At 46.3% G+C, this 24,681-nt stretch overlaps 1 protein-coding gene across 3 annotated transcripts in view; it reads left to right on the forward strand.

Moving 5' to 3' along the window:
• The window catches only part of ADCY8 (adenylate cyclase 8), a gene marked incomplete at both ends in the record, with an annotated part of 164,780 nt that overhangs the window by 53,645 nt on the left and 86,454 nt on the right, over positions 1-24,681 (forward strand). For all 3 annotated transcript variants that reach the window (XM_084230786.1, XM_084230787.1, XM_084230788.1), the window contains 3 exons: positions 9,654-9,784; positions 15,624-15,735; positions 19,061-19,188. In XM_084230786.1, coding sequence (XP_084086912.1) covers positions 9,654-9,784; positions 15,624-15,735; positions 19,061-19,188 — 371 coding nt within the window. The remainder of the gene's footprint in view (positions 1-9,653; positions 9,785-15,623; positions 15,736-19,060; positions 19,189-24,681) is intronic.

The raw sequence follows: 24,681 nt of genomic DNA on the forward strand, positions 1-24,681 counted from the left end.
TTGTCTTTTGGTCGTAGACTGGGTGACACAGATGTGGGTGAGACCCGTGGGGAGGTGACCATGGCAGTTTTCATCTTGATGTTGATTTTGCTCTTTTCCTTCCGGGCTTGTCTGGTTGTTTCTGACCCTTTGCTGTGGGTCCCCACTGGAAGATGCTTTAGACTTGTGGCAGGCTTTGGGGCCTTGCTCTGGGCCATTCCCATATGGATGGACTTTTACCCACGAGGGGACGGGTAACTTTGGGTGCTTCACTTAGAAACTAGACTCTTTGCCTTACCTGTATTGTTTCCTAGTTTTATTAAAGTTCCTTCCCATTAAAGTCTCCTATGTTTTGTGTTGATGCGGCGGATGGCAGAACCCATTTAGAATAGGCAGGTTTGCGGGGTTTGGGCTGCCCCTCTCCCTGTCCTATAACAGATTTGGCGCCCAACGGAACCCATTAAGAATAGGCAGGTTTGCGGGGTTTGGGCTGCCCCTCTCCCTGTCCTATAACAGATTTGGCGCCCAACGGAACCCATTAAGAATAGGCAGGTTTGCGGGGTTTGGGCTGCCCCTCTCCCTGTCCTATAACACTAGTAAGGCTGCCAGCCAGGGGACCCTTCTTGGAGTGTAGTCTTTCACGTCCAAATTACAGCTCCTAGAATTGCCTTTGAAGTATGATCTTAAATAAATGTGAAAACGCTGCTCCATCTCAGGACAAAACACGAATTCAATATTTTTAAATTTCGGTGAGTGCAGAGCACACCACCTCACAAGTTTGTTTGGCAAACTCGTGCTAAGGAATGAGTTCGTGTGAGGTGCCGTGCTCTGCACTCAGCAGGTGTAAAAGGGATTTGCAAATTAATTCTTTTAAGTTGCCAGAGTGGTAGCAATTGAATTAGAAACTGCACATTCGCTGTGATGGTACACTGGTGGCCTCCCGGCCCTGGCACGGTGGCAGGATTGTAATCGGGTAGCTATGGAAACAGCTGCATATTCGTACTCAAGGTAGGTAAGCTTATCTGTCCACCTGCAGCCATAGGTTAGGTGGTTGTAGGGACACAGTGCAGGTTTTCTGATCCAGCAGACCGGGTAAAGGAGGAGTCAGAGCCCTCAGTGGCTCTTTGCAGGCTTTTATTGGAGTTTACCAGGTACACAGCAGGCAGGAGTACTGGGGGGACCCGGAGGCTGGCAGGTCTCCCAGCCTTCAGCAGGTCTTCACTCTGGGCTCTCCGGCCTTCTCTCAGCTTCTGCTTCTCTTGTTTCTCTCTTGGCTTCTCTTTTAGCTTCATGCTGCTGCTGGCGTCCCCGTGACGCCGCCCTTGAAAGTCCAGTCTCTCAGCCCAGGTGTACCCACTTCAGGTGCCCGCCATCAGGCATGCATTCAGGACCGCAGGGTTCCCTCATCTATCCTAATGGCGGGAGGGCAGAAAACCCTGATGCCTTTTACTTAGCCTACAGTGGTGCTCCAGTATGTTGGCATTTCCAGTGTTTCTTAACAGTGAGACAGTTTTCCTGCTGGGAAGTGGACTTGTGGTGAAGCCAGGGTGGTGTAAGCTTCGGGGTGCCTTGCTTGCAAGGCTGGTCTGCTGCCCTCTGAAGGGGCCTGAGCAAGTTGTAGTTATGATTCATCATGTTATTCTTGAAAAGGGGTCCATGCAAATATATTTAAGTCTCAGGACCCACAAGCCACATTCTCCCAATCTCTGTTCAACTGACACTTAATCCTGGTGTTAGGGGGTCCTATTTGGCAGCACTTTTGTAACTGGGTTCCACATTTCCACTTCTAAACAACGTCAACAAGAGCAGCGCCAAGTACAGAGGGCATAGCTACTCTTCAGTGGGTACCAGCACCACGCAATAATTAACTTGACAATGGTCACCTGTTAGCACAGCAAGAAGCAAGAGATATTCAGTCAGCCTCTTGGGCTCCTTCTGTATGCCAGACTTGAGCTCTACCTCAAGATGTCTTAGATTCATTAGATTTATCTTCTAGGAGTATACTGTAATGATATCAGCAGTTAATTGTTATTAAATCCCTTCTCTATGCCTTCTCTATACCTCTTTATATGAATCATCTAGAACACCTCTCTTCACCTCACCTCTCACACCCAACCTGCCACACCAAATCCAACACAGATCTAAAATGCTATCCACCCCTCTCCAAGCAACAGCCACCTCTCGTGGACAGTCATTATCCTGGCTTGCTTCCTATTTCTGTCCTGGCTTTCCTATGTGTCATCTCAGGCCAGAAGTGAGAGTAACCTAACAAACAAGAAACATCTTAATGGTTAAAGCCCTCCTGCATCAGCTCCCCATGGGTTATCCATTCTCACTGGCAGCACCAAGCCACGACATCAGGACAAGACACCTGGGTAGGTCCTGGAAGGCTTGGGAGGGTTGGCTTGAAGGAGTGTGCCTCTCTGAGTCCGAGTCTATGTAGAACTTCACAAAGATGTCACTGCCCCTCCAGTGAAGGTCCTATCGTTATAATTTAGCAACGAATATAAGTAAAGTCAATGAGAAAATACTAGAATACAAAAACTAGGAAGAAAAGATACCATATCATGAGGTGAGGGTCAGAAGAGCATTAGCCATGCCCCCCAACAGCTTGATTGGTGGGTCTGGCTGAAACAGAGCCTCACAAGAGAATGACCCTGTTAAAACCAGGGCCCCGTCACCCCCTTGTTGTGTGACCTTGATCCAGTTTCTAAACCTCTCTGAGCCTCCACCTCCTCATCTGCTCCCTGTTAGGAGACTTGGGGATGATGCATGGAGGCGATGATTTCTAGTTGCACACATCATTAGGAAACATTGTTATTTGCCTGAGAGCAACCAGAAGATGTCAGCCATGGGCAGAGGTGTCTGTCCTGGGGACCCTGGCAGCCCCGAGTCTCATCACAACTGTCACCCGTTTGTAACGTGTCTCTGTGGACAGTTCTGGTCAACCCCAGACAGCTGTGCACCATCAGAACTGCTGTCGCAGCTCATGATGAAGCTTACAATAAATACAGCAACACTGAATACCAGACTAGGTCCAAATTTATAAACTTATTTTAATTAAAGACTTAAAAATTTGACTGCATCCCTCCAGTGCAAAAGAACAAGTTCCTTCTAGTTCAGAAAGTCTGTAGCTGTCAGTAAGGAGAAAGCAATACAGAATCTGAGTTAAATAAGCAGTAGAGACTTGCCCAAGAAGAGAGAGGAGAGCGAGTGTTTGGGTGAAAGCTTCCTGAGGGCGAGGAGCCTGGCAGGCTACTTAGCTTGAGCGGGAAGAAAGGGACTTGCTCATTCTCCAGAAGCAACAGCCTATAAGATGAATCGGGAATGAGGAAGGTTCAAGTATATGCGGTGGAAACGAGGCTTTGTAGAGGAGCGGTGCTTGGGGAGGCCATGGGCTGTGATGGGAAGGAAGTGTGGCTCAAGTGCAGGTGGGATTCCAACTTATGTGCAGAGTCTGGGAGAAAAAGCTGCGATCAGGGAAGTGGTATTTATGGAGCCCCTCTATTTTTAGGTATTGTGTAGCTCATTTGAATTATTCAACACTCCCCAAGATAGGTGTTCTCAGCCCAATGTTACAAATTAAGAGAGATGGCTGTGCAACCACAGGTCTCGTAAAAGAGGTGTGAGCAATACGAGGCCTTTCCACCCCCATGCCCCCGGTCCCCCCACCCCTTAGATGCCAGTACTTTTTTGTTTTTAAAGATTTGTTTATGCATATAAGAACCGGGGTACAGGCCAGAGGTGTTGTGGGGTGACAGGATTCACCAGAGACAGAGTGGGGAACAGAACAGGCAGATGGACTGAAATACACTGCTGAGGGGAGCAGCAGAGAATCAGGAAAGTCTGCCGTGCCATGTGGGTAGCTCCCTGACCCAGGATTGAGCTTGTGCTGCAGAGGATGCAGCTAGCTTCATAGGTTGTTCCTTAACCCCTTGCGCCACCAGGGAGACCCTCGATGCTGGTTCTTAAACACAGCTGTGGGGCCTGTCTGTGCATTGAGTATTGGCTGAGTGGAAGCTGAAGGGAAAGGCAGAGAACTCAGAGCTGGTCTTGCCCAGGTCAGAAAAAGCTGCCTCTGTCAACAGCTGCTTTCCTTACCCCCATCCTTGCCACGGCCCATGTGGGACATTTGAAGACCAGAAGTAGCTGTGAGCCGAGCGCTTTCCCTTTGGTCGTGTTACTTAAGAGACAGCTGGTGCTTTGCATGCTCTGGGGTAGTTGAAATTCTGAGTGATTTTCCTCTGCGGAACTTGTCTGTATTATCCTTTGAGCCCTGGCAGCAGGTGAGTAGCCGCTCCTAGCGCTGGACTTTATTCCCAGTGTGGTTGGCAGAGATTTTATATCTCAGGCCCTGCTGTATTGTCACGGGGCGTCCATCCACATTTCTGGGCCCCAGTACAATGACACAGTAAAAGAGGGAAGACAGGGCACTGGCAGTTTCCTAGGCCTATGTGTGTGTGGGCGGAGAGAGAGAGAGAGAGAGAGAGAGAGAGAGAGAGATCTGTAGGTAGCGAGATCGGCAGACAGATTGGTAGCGAGAATCTAGATGGATGGATGGATGATAGATTGGTGGATAGATTACAGATAGATTGATACATGCATACATGAATAGATACATAAATAGATGATAGACAGAGACACCATTTTTCATGTTTTATGCTTGTACACTCCTTGCAATGCTCAAAATTTTTTGGTAACATTTCCAGCCCATCTGCAGTAACAGTGTGTGCCCTTCCCCTGCATTGGCCACGTTCAGATCTGCTTGTTTGTTTGAGTCATAGCAACGACCTCCTAACCAGTCGCCCTGTTTTCTATCCATCCCTTCTCCTCGTAACCCATTCTGCGCAGTTGTACTCAAGTAATGGCATCTCTCTCCTCTATCCTCTGCTTCAAAAATCACTTAATAGCTCCTTACTTCCTGTAGGGCAAAGGGCCTAATTCCTAGTCATCAGTCAAGGGCCTTTCACGCCATTTCCAGTGGAATTCTTGAGTCTTAAATCTGACCAATATTCCTTCCCAAAGCAGCATCAGTCACCCTGGAAGCATCCACAGATTTGCCATCTGCTGGCCCTTTGAGGCGTCTTTGTTGCCTAAGTTTCTGCCCTGACTGTCTGACAAACTCCTATTTTGCTAAACACACCCTACTATCTAGCTGGACTGTCCCTTCTGCAAAGTGACAGGCAGGTTGAATGGCCCAGACTCAGATGCGTTGGTAACTTGCCCGAGATCAAACAGTTAAGTGCATGCCAAAAAATTCTCAAATTTAGCTCTCCCTGTTGTTTTCCAACCTATATATCAGTGTCTTTTTATTGAAAATGACACAATGCTCGGTCATGTTTACCGGGTCTGAGAACAGTCAAAAACCTGTGTGAAAGAGCCTTTTAACACTCTCTACAAAGACTTTGAGAACCTCAAGCCATAAGAAGCACTTAAAAGAAAGAATTTCTCGAGAGGGGCTGCAGCAGCAGATGCGATGCCTGGTGTCATCAGGGCTGAGCCGATGTGCCCTTTATTCCTCACATTTGAATTCCTTTCAGGAGGACTCAGCGTCTTGCATGAGTGGCTGATTGCCTTTTGTTTATCGTTTTATTACCAAAGAATAAATGCCTTCCTTTTAACTTCATCATGTGAGTTAAGCCCTCCAGTCAAGGTTACCAAAGGTGTGTGCTCCCACCCTGAGGCTCACCCCACCCAGGCAGCTGGCATTTGGCAACAGGGCAATGCTAGAAGCACAGTCTCCCCTAAGCACGTGACTAGGAGTGGAGTATTTTATCACTGACACTGTTTAAAGCTGCCAATGAATTAAAAGCAGAAAAACTTTTAGTTCTTTTGGTATTATTTTAATCTCTCTGCAGACAAGGCCTCCATCCCCCATTCCCTGGTGCAGAATATCCCCACGCCCAGGGTGGTCATCGCTGTTCAATGTGTTGAAAAATCATAGGGCTCTGAGTCCTGACCATAGTCCCCAAAAGGAGCGTTTCTTGTCATTTTCCAGATGAGGAAAGTGAGGTTTGGATGAAGGCAAGTAATTTGCCTGGTCACACAGCCAAGTTCCAGGATCTGAGGCGAGTTCTGGGATGACATGACCCTGGTTGACCTTGTGCCCTGGGGGCCTCCTGGCACACAACAGGCATTCAGCAATGATTGAGCAAAGGAAAGAATCAGGAAAGAGCTTTGTCTCGAGGTTGCCAATTTACTGTCTCTGGGATCTACTCAATGAAGCAATCGGAGAACATCTTAGCTCCTTGAAAAGAAGAAAAATGTCCCTGAATTTTGTGACTCATTCTTTTAATGGCCTCCAAATCACAGGTGCTTAAAGGCACCTAAAGAGCTGGGGCCCACGGTTTGGCCAACAGGGTGGCTAGCCTATCCCAGTACTTCCTGCCCCTGTGTCAGAAGCATCTCCTTTAGCTTTCTAGAGGACAGGTTCCTTCTGTCCTTCCGATCCCAGCTTAAGTCTTAAATCTGACCAATATTCCTTCCCAAAGCAGCATCAGTCACCCTGGAAGCATCCTTCATGGACCATCCAGCAGAAACAGCCACCAGCCCACTTAGATTCCACCGTGGTCCATTGACTACCTCTAGAACATTAGCTCTACGGAGGCATGTAGCTGTCCGTTTCTGTTGTCTGCTGATTCTCTGTGCCCAGCGCTGCAGCTGTCACATAGTCCTGACTTGCTGGCATGATAAATACATGAATACGTGAAGATATTAGGATCCAAGTTTCAGAGAAAAAAGAACATGGGTCTTCACTGTGTGCTTACCAAGTGCATGGTGTTAGACTGACTGACTTAACCTAAACCTTTTGGATCTCAGTATCCTCATATCTGTGAAGGAGATGAAAATTGTAACTTACTATACAAAGTACTTGCCAGGCTACATCACAGTGATCAATAAAAATCAGATACTATATAGATCCCCCAAAATAAGTCACCAGCGCCTGCAGTGAATGCTGCTTTGCCTGCAGTAGACAGAGAATAATGAGCCAGCTCTCAGTTTGCAAGAGCCTGAGAGTAGGAGTTCTTCCTCACTCCATTCAGAGGCAATGATGTGTGTAAGCCCAGGAGCACTGCCTGCATCCCAGGACGGCCCTGCTCCCTTCTCCCCCTTACTACAAACATTTGCATAAAATAAAGATCCTGAATCCCTAGCTATTTTCACCTTGACTTCCCAGCAGGGGTACTGTAGCCGTGAATGCCATGAAACCATTCTGATGACATGAATAGAGAGTGTTATGTGAGATGAGAGGGAAGTGCATGCAGGAGCCACTGATGCACTTTGAATCAACCCAAGGTCCCTTTTCATGCAAATGGGGAAAACAGAGAAAAAAGGATGTGCAGAATGGAAGCACAAAGGCCACCCTGGACTAGTCTGGCTCCCAGAGCAGTCCTTGTCCTTGTGATCCCCAAAGCCGATCATCATATATTGCGCCTCAGCAGGAGCTGGGAATTGCATTAAGGGGCAAACTTTCCCGTTCTCTTTCAGATTGTTTTCAGGGAATTTGAATGATGTTTCTCAAGCAGTGAACAAATCTGAGGGAAACAAAAGTGTTGAAAATGGGCTTTTATAAGCAGACTCCAGGCAAACTCTCACCGTCCTGCAGAAAATGTGTCTTGGAGAGAGGAGCTGGGTAATTGCCAGCAGTGGGACTGGCTGGAGGTTGGCAAGTTAGGGTGCCAGAGAACTCTGCCATTACGTTTTTATTGTAAAAGTCTCCCAGAGAAGCATTGATGCTGTTAATGTGCAACTGCGGGGCACCACGGGACCCCAGATTGTTAAGGGGTGTACATTCGGAAAGATATCCTGCCATCTGCTGTACAAAGACAAAGGAAGCAGATTGTTAGTGTGATAGATCTTTAACAGAGTTGGTATGGAGAGAGAGAGAGAGAGAGAGAGAGAGAGAGAGAGAGAAGAAAGGAATTTCCTAACAGTCATTTTCCAACATAACTCTCAAAATTACCCATTCCCTACAGGGCAAATGCCCAGCCAAACAGGGTTGGCCTGAAGTGGGGCCATAAAAGACTGAACGCTTGCCACAAGGCTGGGTACCCTCTGGTGGGGAATAATAAGAAAGGGATAAGGCAGGTCTGGGACTAAAGGAGCAAAAGGAAACGCAAAATCAAGAGAACAGCTGCCATCGTTTCTGCCAACGGCAAACTTCCCAAATGTCTCTCACCCACATATCTCTCTTGCACATGTCTCCTTCCAAGACCCCCCAAGTCTCTGGGTGCAAGTCAAAGCCAGAGAAACAAGAGCCCCTAGATCCCAGTGGCTCCCCCACTCTGGAAGTCCAGTTCATGGCATCCTGGGACCTAAAGTCCCAGTGGATGCATGTGGAACCGGGGAGAGTGACACCTCCCCCTTGTGGAGGTGCAATAATGTCTTACGTGAGGACTGATAACACGTTGCCACTGAAAGACTCTATTTAACAAATAATTGCTGAACATCCTGTATCGGGGCCTTGTCAGCCACTGTAGGGGACGGATGCAGCCATTCCCTCACCTAGTTTCTGTGGTCACACGCTGGTTTAGGAACTGTATGTTTAGCACAGACTATTTTCAGGCACTGAATTCCATGCAAAGTTGTGATGACAGCATAATCCCAGCAGCCATTTCCCCTCTCGCCTGGACCACCGCAGGAGCTTCCCTGACCATCTCCCTGCCTCCACCCTGCCCCCCTCCCCACAATTCATTCTTCATACTACAACCAGGAGGATCTGTTAAAATGTAAACCAGTTTATGTCTCCTCAGCTTAGCATCACTTAGTGGCTTCCAGCTGTAGTTGGTATTAAGTGCTAACATCTCGTGCAGACCCACAAGAGCTACCTGCACTTCCAACCACACCCCTCTGTCACCAGCCTGCTGCTACACCATTGCTCTTTATTTTTCCCTCAGGACCTTGGCACTTGCTCTTTCCAATTCCTGGAGCTCTCTTCTCCTTGCATGACACAGGTTGGCTCATTTCAAATTTTCAGGCATTAGTTTAAATATCAGCTCCTTGGAATGATTCAAATTATTCTTCAGCTCCAATTTGAATCATGCCATCCACCATCATACTCCCTGATCACGGCCTGTTCTTGCATGGCACTTGTCACACTTCGTAAATGTGGATGGTATATTTAGATCTGTGAGAGTTAATGTCTACATGCCCTACTAGAATGTAAGGTCCACAGTGGTAGGATCCCTTCTATTTGGTTCACCACTGAACACCCAGTGCCCAGCACAGTGCCTGACAAATAACAAGTACTCAGTAGAAACTAGTCATGTTCAGAGAATGGAATGAGATTAACAGTTTCTCAAGAAGTTTAACCAAGGGGTCTCCCTGGTGGCACAGGGGTTGAAGACACAGCGCTATCAAGCTAGCACCAGCCACTGCAGCACGAGTTCAATCCCCAGCCAGAGAGCTGACCCACACAGCTCAGCAGACCTCTCCTGCCTCACCCTCTGTTCCCGTCAGCAGTCTATTTCAGTAGATCTACCTGTTCTGCTCCCCACTCTGTCTCTGGTGGATCCGCTCAACCCCTGCACCTCTGGCCTACACCCCACATCTTGTATCAATAAATAAATAAACCTTTAAAAAAAGTTCAATCAATAGCCCATGATTTCCACCCTTCCACCCCACATCTCAACGATTAGACTAACAACACTTCCCTCTTCATTGCTTGGTTCCAGGAGCGCCTTGTGCTGTCTGTGCTCCCCCGTTTCGTCGTCCTGGAAATGATCAATGACATGACCAATGTGGAAGATGAGCACCTGCAGCACCAGTTCCATCGGATCTACATCCACCGCTATGAGAATGTCAGGTGAGAATGCCACCCCGCTACTCTGGGATCTGTGTGTGCCAGGTGCTTCTCATCCCACGGCCATGGCTTCTGGCTGCCCAAATGTCAGTGCCTTTCCTCATTCGGTTGATTAATTCATTAGGTAGTGATTATTCCACAGAGAGTTCGACATTTCCAAATTGAGACTCAAGAAGGATGTCAGAAAAATGCAATCAGAAGGAGCATGTTGAATTATTGCCTGGCTCCTCTGCACTGGCTTGTCTGCCTCTATATTTCAAGTAGGAAAAGCAAAAGCCTGTTACACTATCATTGGCAAAATCATTACAGATTGCAACCTGGCAGACTTGGGTAATCACATAGCTTTTCTTATGCTCCTCATAAATTTTCTTTAAAACATTACTGCAAAAATCTCCAGCTCCTTTTTCCTTTGAAACCATATTTTTGGTCACTAACCCATCTATCCCTCCACAGCCCCATCTATCCACTCATCTACCCATCTATCCACCCTTTCATTCAGTGACTGACATACCCACCCACACATCCATCAACCCATCATCCATCCATCCTCCATCCATCCATCCATCCATCCATCCTCCATCCATCCATCCTCCATCCATCCATCCATCCATCCATCCTCCATCATCCATCCTCCATCATCCATCCTCCATCCATCCTCCATCCATCCATCCTCCATCATCCATCCATCCTCCATCCATCCATCCATCCATCCATCCATCATCCATCCATCCTCCATCATCCATTCTCCATCCATCCTCCATCCATCCATCCATCCATCCATCCATCCATCCATCCATCCTTCATCCATCATCCATCCCTCCATCCATCATCCATCATCCATCATCCATCATCCATCATCCATCCATCCATCCATCCATCCATCCATCCATCATCCTCCATCCATCCATCATCTATCCATCCATCCTCCATCCATCATCCATGCATCCATCCATCCATCCATCCATATGTGTATCTGCCATTCACTCTTCCACCCATTAGCACCCTCTCTGAGCTCAGCACTGCACTAGACAAGGTGTGTAATGGAAATCAGAGGATGGCTTCTTAGTGAGGCAGATCAGCTTTATAATTCCAGTTTTACCTTTTTCTTGCGTGTGACCTTAGGTAATTTGCTTACCTGAATCTTATAGTTCTTCTAAAATGGGCATTTTAATAACCACCTTGCAGGGTTTTGTGTAGATTATGTGTTTTATAGAGAGAACACGGGACAGAAATGACCATATAGTAGAGTTGTTTCAAACATGTTCCTAGTGGCTAGGCAAAAAAGAACCCAGTCCTTAATGATTTAAAGGAGATGGATTTAAAAGGTTACATGGTAGTTCACAGAGTAAGTAGGAAAGGAAAGACCAGCAGGCTCAGGAAATGGGCCAGAACAAAGCCAAAGTCACAGCAGAGCCAAAGCCAGAGGGGACACTGCTTCCACTGTGTCTGTAGAATCCATTGCTGTGCTGCCAGCTGCCACCTGGGCAGCTCCTGCTACAGCCCCAGGACCTGAAAGTGTCTGCTTTGCCTTGCCCTGCCCCCCCTTAGCTTCCCCCCTGCTGCTTTGCATCTCCAGTTAAAGCCCAGACAGATGTGTCTAATTGGCAAAGCCTAGTCATCCACCAGAAGTGATTAGAAAGCAAATATCTAACATTTTCAGCTTGTACAATAGAATCTTATCTCCCTCCCACCAAATATCATAGAATGGAAAATTCCCAAAGTATGGAGCAAATCTGTACACTGAGCAGCTCTAAAAGTGACCAACTTGCTCTCTTAGTTCTTCTTGTCTTCACTTTGGTAGGAGGGAAGAACAACTTTTCCCTCTGGCCGACATCTCTGGGTGTCTGTTTGGCTTGCCACTAGGAACGTGTTTGAAAGCGTGTCTAGCAGAGACCGCGATTCTCACACAAGGGTTGTTTCAACCGCTGTTTCAGTTTCAGTGTATTCGTGTTCAGGGTCTCCTCCAAGACTTGAACTACACTGGTTAGGATGCTTGGGTTCGCAAAGTAGCCCTTTGTCAAACAGCAATTCCCATAAAAGATGCCCTCCAGACCTAGGATGATAGGCGGTCCTCCCTGCCAACTTGAGAACAACAGGTGCTTCATGCTGATACGGAGAGAGAGAGAGATGCAGATCATCATGAAATTGCCTGTCACTATAGGAAAGAGAGGGGGTGGGAATCAATCTTAATAAAGAAAATACCACACCTGCCAACTTAGCCCCATATTTAGTAGGAGCCTTACATTTGATAAACAACATGTTTGGCTTCCTTTCTGCGCTAACTGATCTTCAGTGCCCCCCTTAGTCTAGAACAACTAGCATTCCTTCTGCCTCTTCCATCACGCCCATCTATTTTTTTTTTAAACATTTATTTATGAATACAAGAGCGGGGATACAGGCCAGAGGTGTGGGGGTGAGAGGATTCACCAGAGACAGAATGGGGAGCAGAACAGGGGGATCTTCTGAAATACACTGCTGAGAGGAGCAACGGGCGAGTCGGGAGAGGTCTGCTGCGCCATGTGGTAGCTCCCTGGCTAGGGATTGAACTTGTGCTGCAGTGGCTGTGGATAGCCTCATAGGTTGTGTCTTAACCCCTTGCGCCACTAGGGAGGCCCACGCCTATCTATTTTTTTTTTTTTTAAAAGATTTATTTATTTATACAAGCACTGGGTACAGCCAGAAGCGCGGGAGGGTGAGAGAATTCACCAGAGCCAGAGCGGGGAGCAGAGCAGGCAGAAGGACCGAAGGACACTGCTGAGGGGAGCAGCGGGCGGCAGAGGAGGTCTGCGCGCCATGTGGGACCCTCCTCCGGTGGCCGGGGAGCAGCCGGGGATTGAACCGGCGCTGCAGAGGCTGCGGGCAGCTTTGCAACCCAGCACTTAACCGCTGCGCTACCGGGGAGGCCCCCACGCCTATCTATTTTAAAGCATCCAGCTGAGTTCTGCTTGAGACCCTTTTTCAGAGGCTCACACCACACTAAATTAAAATTGAGTTTGCTGCCCTACATTTCTCAGTGTCCTCAGCTGGCGGCAATGCCAGCCGTTTCTAATGGGAGAAGAATCTACAGAGAAACCGCTGTGCACAGGCCTCCCCCTATTCACTGAGGCAGCCATGGCGAGATGCCCACTGCTCCCGCTGGCACTGGTAAGATGAGCTCTACCAGGGGCAGGAGGGGGCCTCTCCAGCCCACTGCGAGGCTGCGGCTGCTAAAATAAGACCTGAGATGCCAAGCGCAGCGGAGGATGATCCTGAGCCATGTCTGAGAACAAAGCCAGACCGGCTGCTGTGCCCACAGCCCTGGCCCCCAGAGCACACCACTGCTATGGAGGGGGCATTTCTGAAATCATTTCCAATCCTGTCTCTCTTTAAGGCAGTCCACACTGTTTATCCTTTCTTCTCTGCTGCATGTTGCTGTTGGTCTTGCTTTGTGAGCCTTCCCCCAAAACAACCTGCTACAGACTTCTAATTATAACTCCCACAGTTTACTGGCTCCAGTCAATACAGGGTGGGGTAAGGGCACCCAGCTTGGGGGTATTAGTGTCTCAGCCCATCAGTGTTCTCATCCCAGACCACTTTTCCCCCCAAATTATGTTTATTGAAATAAAATGGCTTCACATTTTTGTATCTGTTCTGGGGTTATAGGTTCTAACCTCTACAAAAGTCTGCTTTCACACTCTGTCTACCACCAGTGCCCCAACAATCTTCTTGCCACCTTCCCCTTCTGGTTACTCCCGTTTTGCAGTCAGGTGTTAGAAGTTTATTGTTGGATTGGTTTTGATTGACCCTTTGTTGTTTTTCTCCATATTCCACATGTGAGACCATCCTGCATTTATCTTTCTCCTTCTGACTTATTTTACTCAGCATTATCCTTCACAGTTCTATCCATGTTGTTGCAAATGGCAGGACTTCATCCTTTTTTATAGCTGCGTAATATTCCATCACACACACACACACACACACACACACACTCCACATGTTTCCGATCTACTTCTCTGTCCTTGGGCAATTAAGCTCTTTCTATAACTTAGTGTAAGTGTATATCCCTTTGAACTAATATTCGTGTATTCTTCGGGTAGCTTCCTAGGAGTCGAATTGCTGGATCATAAGGTAGACTTATTTTTCATATTTTGAGAAAACGCCATTCCAAACCACTTTCTAAGAGCCACTACCCTTCTGATACTTTGAATCTGTTCATCTTTCTGGGTCTCTGTTTCCACTTCTGAGCTGTTTGGAATGGACAAAAACCTTTGGACTTGCATTGCTTTGGCTGTGCACATCTGAGCTGGCTCCACATTTATTCTGGAGATCATAATAGTCCCTATCTGATAGACCATTGTGAGGAATGACTACTTGAATACATGGCCAACTCTTAGGACAGTGTCAAATCCACAGTAGATACCAAATGTTATTGCTTCTAGTGTATCAGGCTTGTGCCAGTAGTTAGGAATGTTTTTAGGAACAATTAACATGTAAATCAATTGATGGTGATACTTCTTTCCACTGCCCCTAATGAGTTCATGAATGGGTTTGGGGGAAGGTCCAAACTCCCTGAAGTGAGCTGCAAAGTTTTGAATACTTGTACATTTTTTCAGAATGGGAAAAACATTACCTACATCAGATTCTTAAAGGGTGTGTAGTGGAGACAATGTTAAGGACCAGAGAATGCCAGGGATGCCTAACATCAGCCAACATGCATTCCAGTAGCTACTAGCCAGTTAACCAATTCAGTTCAAAAATGGATTCCATTTCATCACAACTAAGTTACACAGAAAGTAAGATTCACTAAGAAAAATAACCAAAACCTTTGCTAGCCATTTTAGAGATGATAAGACCTGAAAATCAAGGGAATACGGTACGGTTCTTTGGGACCCATCCTTCCTTGCAGAGGCGCCCCTCTCTTGCCTCTGCCCCCGAGATGGTGTTAAGATGGGCTGGAGCAGTGCCCTGCCTAATGCAGTGCTCACAGGACAATCCCAACTCTGCCAACTGTTCTGGACAATTCACATACCTGCTGTGGAACACTGGCCAAGGCCCCGAGCCTCTCTGAGTCTCTGTTTGCTCCTCCCCACAGTGGAGAGCTAAGTACCTCCCCATCGGGTGGTACTGGTGAGAAAGCACTTGTGGACACCTGACTTTACAAGGCCTTTGAGCATTGGCGCTGCCTTTATTTTCTTCTCTCCTTATGCCAAGCCATTTGCGCAGAATAAGGCTCATCTAACTGAAAACCTTAGTAATGTGAGCTATTAGGCGATCAATTATTCTGAGCTCTCCCAGCTCTGCTACTAGTCCCTTGAATTTTGAAAACTGCCTAAATCTATTTGCCGGCCCTTCCGGGTGGAGCACGTGTCTCTGGGCCTCGAGAGGTGCTGTGTTCTCCCCTCCGCCCCCAACTCTGTGGTGCTCTGTGTTCATGGCATGTGCATTGCTGTTCATGGTGCAAATACAGCGATAATTCATAAAACTTCATTTTGCATCCCACTGCAAACTGCCGTGCGCCTACCGACCAATTCCCATTTAGGGTTGGCATGCCCACACGCCGCAGCCTGGCACAGGAAGAAGGGCTTTCTGTCGCCCCCCCCTTGTCCTTCCTGAACCTCCTGGGTGGATTCACTCTGCTGAGATGTTTGTTAGATATTGAGACATCCCGCGGGGCTCCAGGGCAAGGCGAGCTGCCATCTCAGACCACGGCTGATCTATTTGGATGGTGTTGCTGTGTCTCCCGGATTAAAATATTAATACAATATAATTATAATACAATTATAAAATATTAATATTTTAATATTAATTAAAATATTAATTAAAATGTTAATTTCTCCCTACCCCCCCTTTCCTTGTTGTCTAGTATTCTTTTTGCAGATGTGAAAGGCTTTACCAACCTCTCCACGACCTTGTCTGCTCAGGAGCTGGTCAGGATGCTCAACGAGCTCTTTGCCAGATTTGATCGACTGGCCCATGTGAGTTGAATTTAATTCGCTCCTCGTCTTCTGCAGAGTGAGGGACCGCATATGGAATGAGGGGAGAGAAGGACTCGGTCGCCATCACTGATGCTGTTATCTTTCTGAAGCCTGTTCCCGAGTGTGCACCCCTGGCCCCAACACATTCTGGGGACCAGTGTTAGTGATTTCCAGGTCTCTGGTGGATGGTTTTTCAGCTCCATCTCCCCACTTGAGAGCCAGCTGGTGGAGAGACAATTAACCCAAAGGCCTTTTACTTGCGCCCCTCCCCCATCACCACTCACCCGGCCTGTGGCCACGTGCCATCCCACAGCAGCCTCGCTGTGGGTTCCTGCAGCCTTGGCTCCCTGCAGTTTCCCAGCCAACCCCGAGCAGCCAGAATGAATCAGACTGTTTCAAGAACAAGGAAACTTCCAGCCTGTCCCACCACCCCTTAGTATGACCTAACTTAAGAACTTTGCTTTTAGCCAACAAGACACTACCTTTATTTTTCAGCTGACTTGGTCAGAGCTGAAACAGCACAGGATAAGGGAGATGGACATTCACTCTCAAAAGATAGATTCCCAGTCCTGAAGTCCCTCCTGTTGTGGAGAATGTCACTGCCAGCCCAGGCCACTGTGTGTCCCGCTACAGGGACTTCATGGGCATGTATGAGAAACGCAGGTGAAGGAAGCCTATTCATCCCTGGAACAAGGAAAGCCACTTTTCAAAGTTTTCACCCCAGTCTTAGGTGTGTCACTTAAGCAATTGGGTCACAGACTCTGCCTCTGTATTAAAGGGGGTTGCCTTTTTGGAAAATTTTGGCCTTAAAATTCAGGATTTTATAGTGATCTCTGCCTGCCCTGCCATGATTCTTTGCTTTAGATTTTCATTGTGTTGCCCACAGGAGGGAGCCGCCTCTCCTGTCAATAGCACATGCCATGTCTGTCTCCACACCGCTTTATTCAGATGCAGGAAAAAACTTCAAAGCCTCCTGTTAATGTTCCTCTTAGAGACTGAACCCCCAGCACCGTTGTGTTCAGGCTACTCAGAGTAGAGTATCTGGGGCCCTGGCAAACCTCAGTAACTTTCTGGTCCTGGGCCTTTCAAGTGGCCTCTGCCTCGCCTCCCGACCCAGATAGGAGTGCTGTGCATTCCCTGTCGTGGAGACTCTAAAACTGCAAGATGAAGAACATATTCATTGTTATACACGCCACCACATAACTTAAACCTTGTTTTCTGTTGCTGGAACTTTGGAAGTAACCTAAATTATGGTTATGAGGAGTACATCCAACTCCATGTAAAGCTAATCAACAAATTAAAGAGAATGCAGTTATTTCTGTGCTGGCATAGAATGTCATGACACCTTGTTACACAAGGAAAGCATGTCTCAGATCAATAACTTTTATGATAAACGTGTGGCTCACAGGCATGAGAAGGTACTAAATAATGTACTAAACACTAAAATAGACATGCACCTGTGACTTCACAGCAATCTCTGGGGGCCCCGGGGTGTCCTCTCCAAGGAGCAGGGCCACCTACAGTGCCCTGACCTCATCAGCAGCTCCGTGTATACGATCTGTATGCTATCCTATTGTTATAATTAGGTAAAAATACTCTAAAAATTGGCATGATTTCTAATATCACTTTTCTGAAGTAGATTAAGGGCCCTGAAGATTTTTGTTCTGAAGGTCTTCATTTTTATTGATTTTTTTCTGATGACAAAGCAGCATGTATTCATTATATGAAATTCAAACATGAAAGACAGAGAATTCGGAAACTATTCATCTCTAATCTTACACTCTCCAGTTGTAAAACTATCTGTGAAAATTTAGTGCTTCTATCTCCTAATTTTTATCTATGATCTACATATAGTTTTATAAATTCTCTGGATTTTCCCAAACTTTTTATACCAAACCCACCAGAATGGGAGAAAGAGTGATTTTCAGACTGACAATAAAATTTGCAAGAAAATTCTCACCCTACTTTATTTTTCTTTGTCAATATCTTTTTTTTAAGGAAACCCTGTTTCTTTAAGTAGAACTTTAAAAAAATCTTCTATGAGTTGCCATTGCTTGACACCCTTATCAATATTTTGACAAGAAAGGACTTATCCCCTCAGGTGTGGTCACCATACTTCTCCCACCATCAAGGCACCCCCACAGTTCTCCACCATAAGTTGAGCTTTGCAAAGCAGTTTCTGGCAAAAACAAAAAGTAGTTTGCATATTACTGTCAAGTGATCTGACATCTCATAGGAATTGACCAGAAAAATGTGTCTGCAAATTGACAGAATTTGACAGATAAGAAGACAGTTCTTCCATATATACAGATATAGATATACATTCATATTTCAGATGGATGATAGATAGATAGATAGATAGATAGATAGATAGATAGATAGATAGATAGACAGATAGACAGACAGATAGATACCACTTACTTAGAGCCCACCATTTTTCAAGTTTGGTGCGGTTTCTTGGCTCGTGATCTCAGCCCTTTTGCTGAAACAGCCTTGAGTTCTCTTTCTTCTAAGACCTGCGGTGTCTGCCTCAGGCCACACAAAAGTGTGCACTGTGTCCTTGGGGCTTGTTCCTCTATGAAACATGGTAAAGACCATGTCCACAGATTGTGGACAACCGACTGCAACCTGTTTCTCACCTGTGAAGTGAGGAGGAAAACTGTCCCGACCACCTAAGTTTGTTGTGAAGGTGAGTCTGGAAACACGTGGATGTACAGGGGTCATTGGGACATGTGGGGAGTCAGGGACAGTGTCAGCCTTATCAGAGGTGCACAACTGAGTTTGTTTTCAAAGAACAAGTATATGAATGAATCAATGAATAGGAGGATCTATAAGACCTACTCAGTCTGCCTGCTTGGGAAGGGACTTAAGATGGGTTTGAAATAGTACGAAGACCTAAATGATTTATATTCTGAAGTGTTTGTTGTTGAACTAAGGACTGATAAAAATGGTTAATTCAGAGGCATGTCCTAGGAGAGAGACATCTATGGGGAAGGACCTGCATGTCCAATGTGGGCCTGGCTGGAAGGTCTATCCACGTGGTAGATATTCAGATCAGAGAGTTAGCTGTGGCCGAGCCAGGACCTCCTTTGTCTGTCCAGCTCAAAATCCCCAGTTTGTGCAGGACCCCGCACCACCCTGGAGCCCTTCAAGCTGCCCTCCTAGTGTTCTAGGAAGACAATAGAAGCACCTTATCAGAACTAATTGCTCCTGACCCCACAGTGCTGAGCACCTAGCCCCGGTCCCCTCTTTTCCAAGGCTTTCAGAAGCACTTTGCCAGGTGACTTGGTTCTTACCTTCCCATTGCCCCCCACTTCCTTTCCAGGAGCATCACTGCCTTCGCATTAAAATCCTGGGGGACTGCTACTACTGCGTGTCTGGGCTTCCCGAGCCCCGCCAGGACCATGCCCACTGCTGCGTAGAAATGGGCCTCAGCATGATCAAAACCATCAGGTAACTGGGGAGATGGACAGGGATGCAAGACAAAAATATTGATCAAATAGGATGGCTGCAGCACCCACTAATCAGAATAATACAGGGCAGCCAATTAGAATGGCTTCCGGCCTTAGATAACCCATACAGCTCTGTGGTGCATCCTGGCTAATTGAATCTCTGGAAGTAGGTTCCTACTTTACCAATGAGGAACTGTAGCTTCCAGTGTTTGTGTAATTACACCAAATCATGTAACTAGTCAATGTCAGAAAGAGCGTGCCCATTTGGAATCATCTGGCTCCAAAGATATTAGCCTTAACCATTGTGGTATCCTGCCTTCCACTCCAGATTTCTACAGTTGCTTTGATGCCCGAAATCAGCCATTAATACTCAAAAGAGCAACATATAGCTTGGGAAATCTTCTATACACGCCTAATAAATTCATAGATCTGATGTTGGAGGTGGGGATGAGTCAGTAAATATCCAATAACACGGTAACAAGCCTTAATCAAGACAACCTCATCATAGATTCATTCCATCAAAACTATCTGATTTTAGAAACATGAGATTAGCTAAATGAATGGCAAAATAAAAATGATTGAATGTAACTTATTTCTAATGAAGTATTTAATACCACCTCATGCAAGTCTGTTCATAAAATTAAATTAATTAAACTAGGCCTAGATAATAGTTTCATTAACTAGATTGAAAAGGGCTCCAGGTGGCCCCTCTTTACATGCTCTGGGTCTATTTTGGGGAGTCTTGATAGCTGAGAAGATGCCAGAGTAATGGTGGACTCCGTTCTATGCGGTATCTTTTAATTATCTACTAAAGGTTTCCTTGATGAATCTTAATGAAAATTGCAGAGCCTGGTCTTTCAGTGTACTTACTAAAAAGTCACAGGATGGCACCAGAATGCCAAGTAGGAACTGGCCTGTCCCCAGCTGTTAAGTGGAGCAAAGGTCTTAATCCTTGTGACCCTGTGGCCTAGCCAAGATATGGCAGGACAAGGAGTAAGAAACTCGAGTCACTTAACTTCTCTCCTGGGCCCAAGACCCCTGCAGCCCTCCTGGACACCTTTCCTTGTTCATTCTCTTCCTCCTTCCCCAACTTCTTTGCTTCCTTTCTTATTTCTTCCTCCTCCTCTTCTCCTACTTCTCTCTGTTCTCTCTTTCTGTCTCTCTTTCTCTTTCGCCCAACCAACCTCCCTTATCTTTCTCCCATTGATCATAATTGCCACTAACTGCCTATCAGGCCTCAGCTATAAGCTTGCCTGGTTCTTGATGGTGGCAAACCAGAATACACGTCCCAAAGCTCATATGTGGGGCTGGAAACAACACTTTGTAATAGCATCAGGAGATGCACAGGAGATACACAGGTAGCAGCAGTGGCAGCAACCAGCAGCGCAGGCCCCCTGAACCCCGGCCACAGCAGTGGCCCTGTGTCCCGAAAGTGACTAGCAAGTCCCCCTGCCTGGAAACCTCTTTTAGCTTTTATATGATTTATAGACGAAGTCAGCACAGACCCAAGTTTAAGTCTAGTTTATAGAAATATGTGTTCATGCGTGCAAACTATACATCAAGGTTACATATTATTTGCTGCTTTCCGCACGTAAGGACCACATCTCTGGGCTATGTGCTATCTATTAGGCCACCTGTGCTAGAAGGTCACAGCAAAAAACAGTGTTGAAACTCTGAGAAAATTCTGTTTTCCTATGGGCCCTACACTCTACCATCCCTAAGGCCACAGCACTCTCACAGATGAGTCTTCGGTACATGAACTAGGATTTTTTTTATTGATTACATGGTCACCATGTGCTGGGCACGATATTAAATAATCTTGCTGACTTATCTCACCTAATGCAACCCCATAAGGAATGTATTCTTCTTTCCCCACTTTAAGGGGAGGGAACTGCATCTCTGATAGGATAACTTGTGCCAAAGCCATGAACTTGGCACTGGCAGAGCAAAGCCCCTGAGGCAGACTCAGCTGACTCTGAATGCCCAGGGGTGGGGAAATACACAAGTGTTGGCACTCAGCAAAGTAGGAAGATGGGTCGCCATTGAACTTCATGGTTTTCACTCATATTCAATAATATAGGAAAATTCTAATGAGCTTAAAGAAGTGTGCATCACAGAGCACACACATACACACACATCATTTAGGGCAACCTCCTGTAAAAATCTTTATAGGAAGAGAGCAGGGCATGACACTTTGTGATGCAAAATGGGTGCTTTTTTTTTTTTAAAGATTTATTTATTTTAACATACAAGAGCTGGGGTACAGGCCAGAGGTGTTGGGGGTGAGAGGATTCACCAGAGACAGAGTGGGGAGCAGAACAGGCAGACCTACTGAAATACGCTGCTGAGGGGAGCAACGGGCAAGTCAGGAGGGGTCTGCTGCACCATGTGGGTAGCTCCCTGGCTGGGGATCGAACTCATGCTGCAGTGGCTGCAGATAGCTATATAGGTTGCGTCTTAACCCCTTGTGCCACCAGGGAGGCCCCAGCAAAATGGGTGCTTTTAATTCTCATATTTGTTTCTGTGTTTTCACAATTTCATAAATAATTGGGTATCCCTGATATAACTAGAAAAAGGAAATGTTATTTCAAAGGAGAAAAGAAGCTTTTGTAGGAGGAGAGAGGCAGGGAGGTATTGTCTTAAGAGTCCTCCAGAAAAACAGACCCAGCAGGGTATCTATAGTCACACACAGAGATAAATCAGTTTTTAAGGAATTGGTTCCACAAAGGTAGAGGCTAAGGAGTCTGAGATCTTCATGGGGGCTAGAGACACCAGTGTTGGGGCTCAGCCTCTGCGACAGTTGGCTCTACCTCCAGGGAAGTTTTCTTCTAACCCCTTCAAGTGACTGATTGACAAACACCATATTGTGGGGAGAAATCTGCCTCACTCAAAGTCTACTGATTTAAATGCTCATTTCCTCTGAAGATATCTTCAAACAGCGTGTCGGCTGGGGCTTGACCACATGTGTGGAAGCCAGGCCTAACCAGGTCAACACATCAAATCAGACACCACAGAGTTCTACCTCCCCTCGGGCAAAAACACCTGCAAAAGAGGACTTAGAACTCGTGGAGATGGGCTGGGGCAGCAGTCAGGAAGGAGTGAAGGCACTTTCACTGCATGGGCTCAGGGTCTGGGGTTTTCGAGAGCTGTGGAGAGAAATCTAGCGAGACTAGAACCATCCTCCCCTCTCCGATGCAGGGCCCCACAGCCCATGGAGCCATATTACCTGAGCGTCCTTGAATTAGTACTTTCACCCCAAAGGTAAGCTGTTCCTGCTTGGGAGAGACAGCCATTAAACTGGCAGGAGATTCACAAGTCAGTTGACATCAGCCTTTCACGAGTACATTACCACAGACATTGGCAACGATCACAAATCAGGATCTTTTTCAGTAGAAATAGTAGTTAAATGCTGGGCAGCACAGGACAGGGGCAGCCCTCAAGCTGGGCACCCAGCCCTCCAGAGTGGAAGAGATTCCACATCCACACTCGGAGGGAACCCTCCATCAAGAAATTCTGTTGGCAGTTACCATCACGTTCTCGCTTTCTCTGTCTCTGAGGCCACAGCGAGCCTCGACGCCATCATGATGGCAGGGGTGTGTGTGTGTGTGCACCTGTGTGCGGGAGATGAGTCAAATAACTTTGGCACACATCTTTGGCCAGATCTTCCCCTACTCCTCCTGAGAACCAGGGGCTTTTGCGTTTATGCATCGTTTTAGAAACCAAGGGCAAGGGAAGTGTTAGGATGAGGTCATCCTTCCAGTTTGCACTTAAGGTACTCCCTGGTCCCACGATTTTGTTTGTCCAGGGAAATCTCTTCCTGGATCATCTCATGGGACTTGCGTTTGGTGGAATATGCTTGATGACATGCACTTTTTGTAACATCAGACTGGAAATGGTCTGATGGGAGAGTTTGATTCTGGTTCATTACAATAGTGACCTACAGACTTTTTCTCCACACGCCCTATGATAATTTTGAAAGGTAAGCCCTTTACACAGTTCTAAGTTCACATCTAAATCTCATAAAAGTATGCTTATTTTTCTTTATAGGAAACAAAATTTATTAAATAATTTATAAATAAATTAAGTTGGGAATGCTCTGTGACTATAAAAATATATTGGATAATACGATTTTTTATAATAGGCTTGACTACTTTATTTAATAAAGCACACTGCTATGGACTGAATCACTTCCCTCCAAAATTCATGCTAAAGCCCTAACCCCCAATATAATGATATTTGTAGATGGGCTCTTTGGGAGGTATTAGATCTAGATGAGGCCATGAGAGTGGGGCTCTCCTGTGCACCCATGAGAAGAGATACAGAGGACACGGAGACAATTTGAAGGCAAATTCAGGCTCCGTGGCCACACAGTTGGTAGTCCCCTGCCTGCCGTGCTCTCTCTCTCAAACACACTGTCAGTGACCCCTGAGACACCCTTAGTGACCTTTGCAATCTACAAGAAGGAGCTTAGGGGCTACATGTTTTGGAAATTAATAGGCAGAGACTGTGTCATCCACCTCTTGGGCTGAGCCAGATCAGTCCTCAATGGTGCATGCATCCTGGCATGGATTCATGACCATGTTGGGCAATTGAAATGGATCATTGGATTTAGGCTAACACACCTGGGGTGACATTCCAGCTCTTCCACCTAGAGCTGTGTGACCTAATGAAAGAAACTTCCTGGGTTTCAGTTTTGTCATCTGTAAAATGGTGATGGCAATGAATGACACACAGAGTTGGTATAGAGATTTGTGACACACCAAACACCCCACGCAGGGGCTACAGCTGACCTCGTTGTCTTCCCTTTTCTCCAGCATGTTCAAAGAGCTTCTTTCTGGCAGGTGAGGATCACTTAATTGTTACTGCATTGTAAACTAGCCCGTCCTTCTTGAACCAATCTATGCCTAAAAACTTCCCAGTGGCGGAAGGGATCCTGCTCAGCGAAATAAGCCAGAAAGAAAAAGAAAAATACCGGATGGTCTCACTCATAGCAGGAATCTAGAAAACTCAAATAAGGGACCAGGAAAATGAATAACTATAAGAAAGTGAAAATCAAAATCAACAAAAAGCTATGAACCAGAGACACTCTATGGGGGGTGGGGAGCGGGAAGGGAAGGGATTGGGGTCAAAATAAGGGGGTAGCAATTGTATGGGGAATATAAAAATAAAATTTATTATTAAAAAAAAAAACTTCCCAGTGGCTATATTAAATGGAATGGCTGAAGGTAGAGGTAAACAGGGTGAATACAGGTAGTAGCAGGTCAGGGAAGAGTGATCAATTCATAATTTTTTGGTCTGACTCCACCTGTGTAATTATTATATAATTATAAATTGTTGTTACTAACAAAAAATCAGTAGTAGCTACTATTTTTTGTGTTCGAATTGTACCAGGTTAAGTGCTTTATACCCATGATTTTATGAAGCCATCCTAACAACTGCAAAGGACTGTAAGTTCTTTTTCTCACTGCACCTGAGAAAACTAAAATCCGATGAC

Source organism: Talpa europaea (assembly GCF_964194135.1).
Source record: "Talpa europaea genome assembly, chromosome: 3".
NCBI lineage: Eukaryota > Metazoa > Chordata > Mammalia > Eulipotyphla > Talpidae > Talpa > Talpa europaea.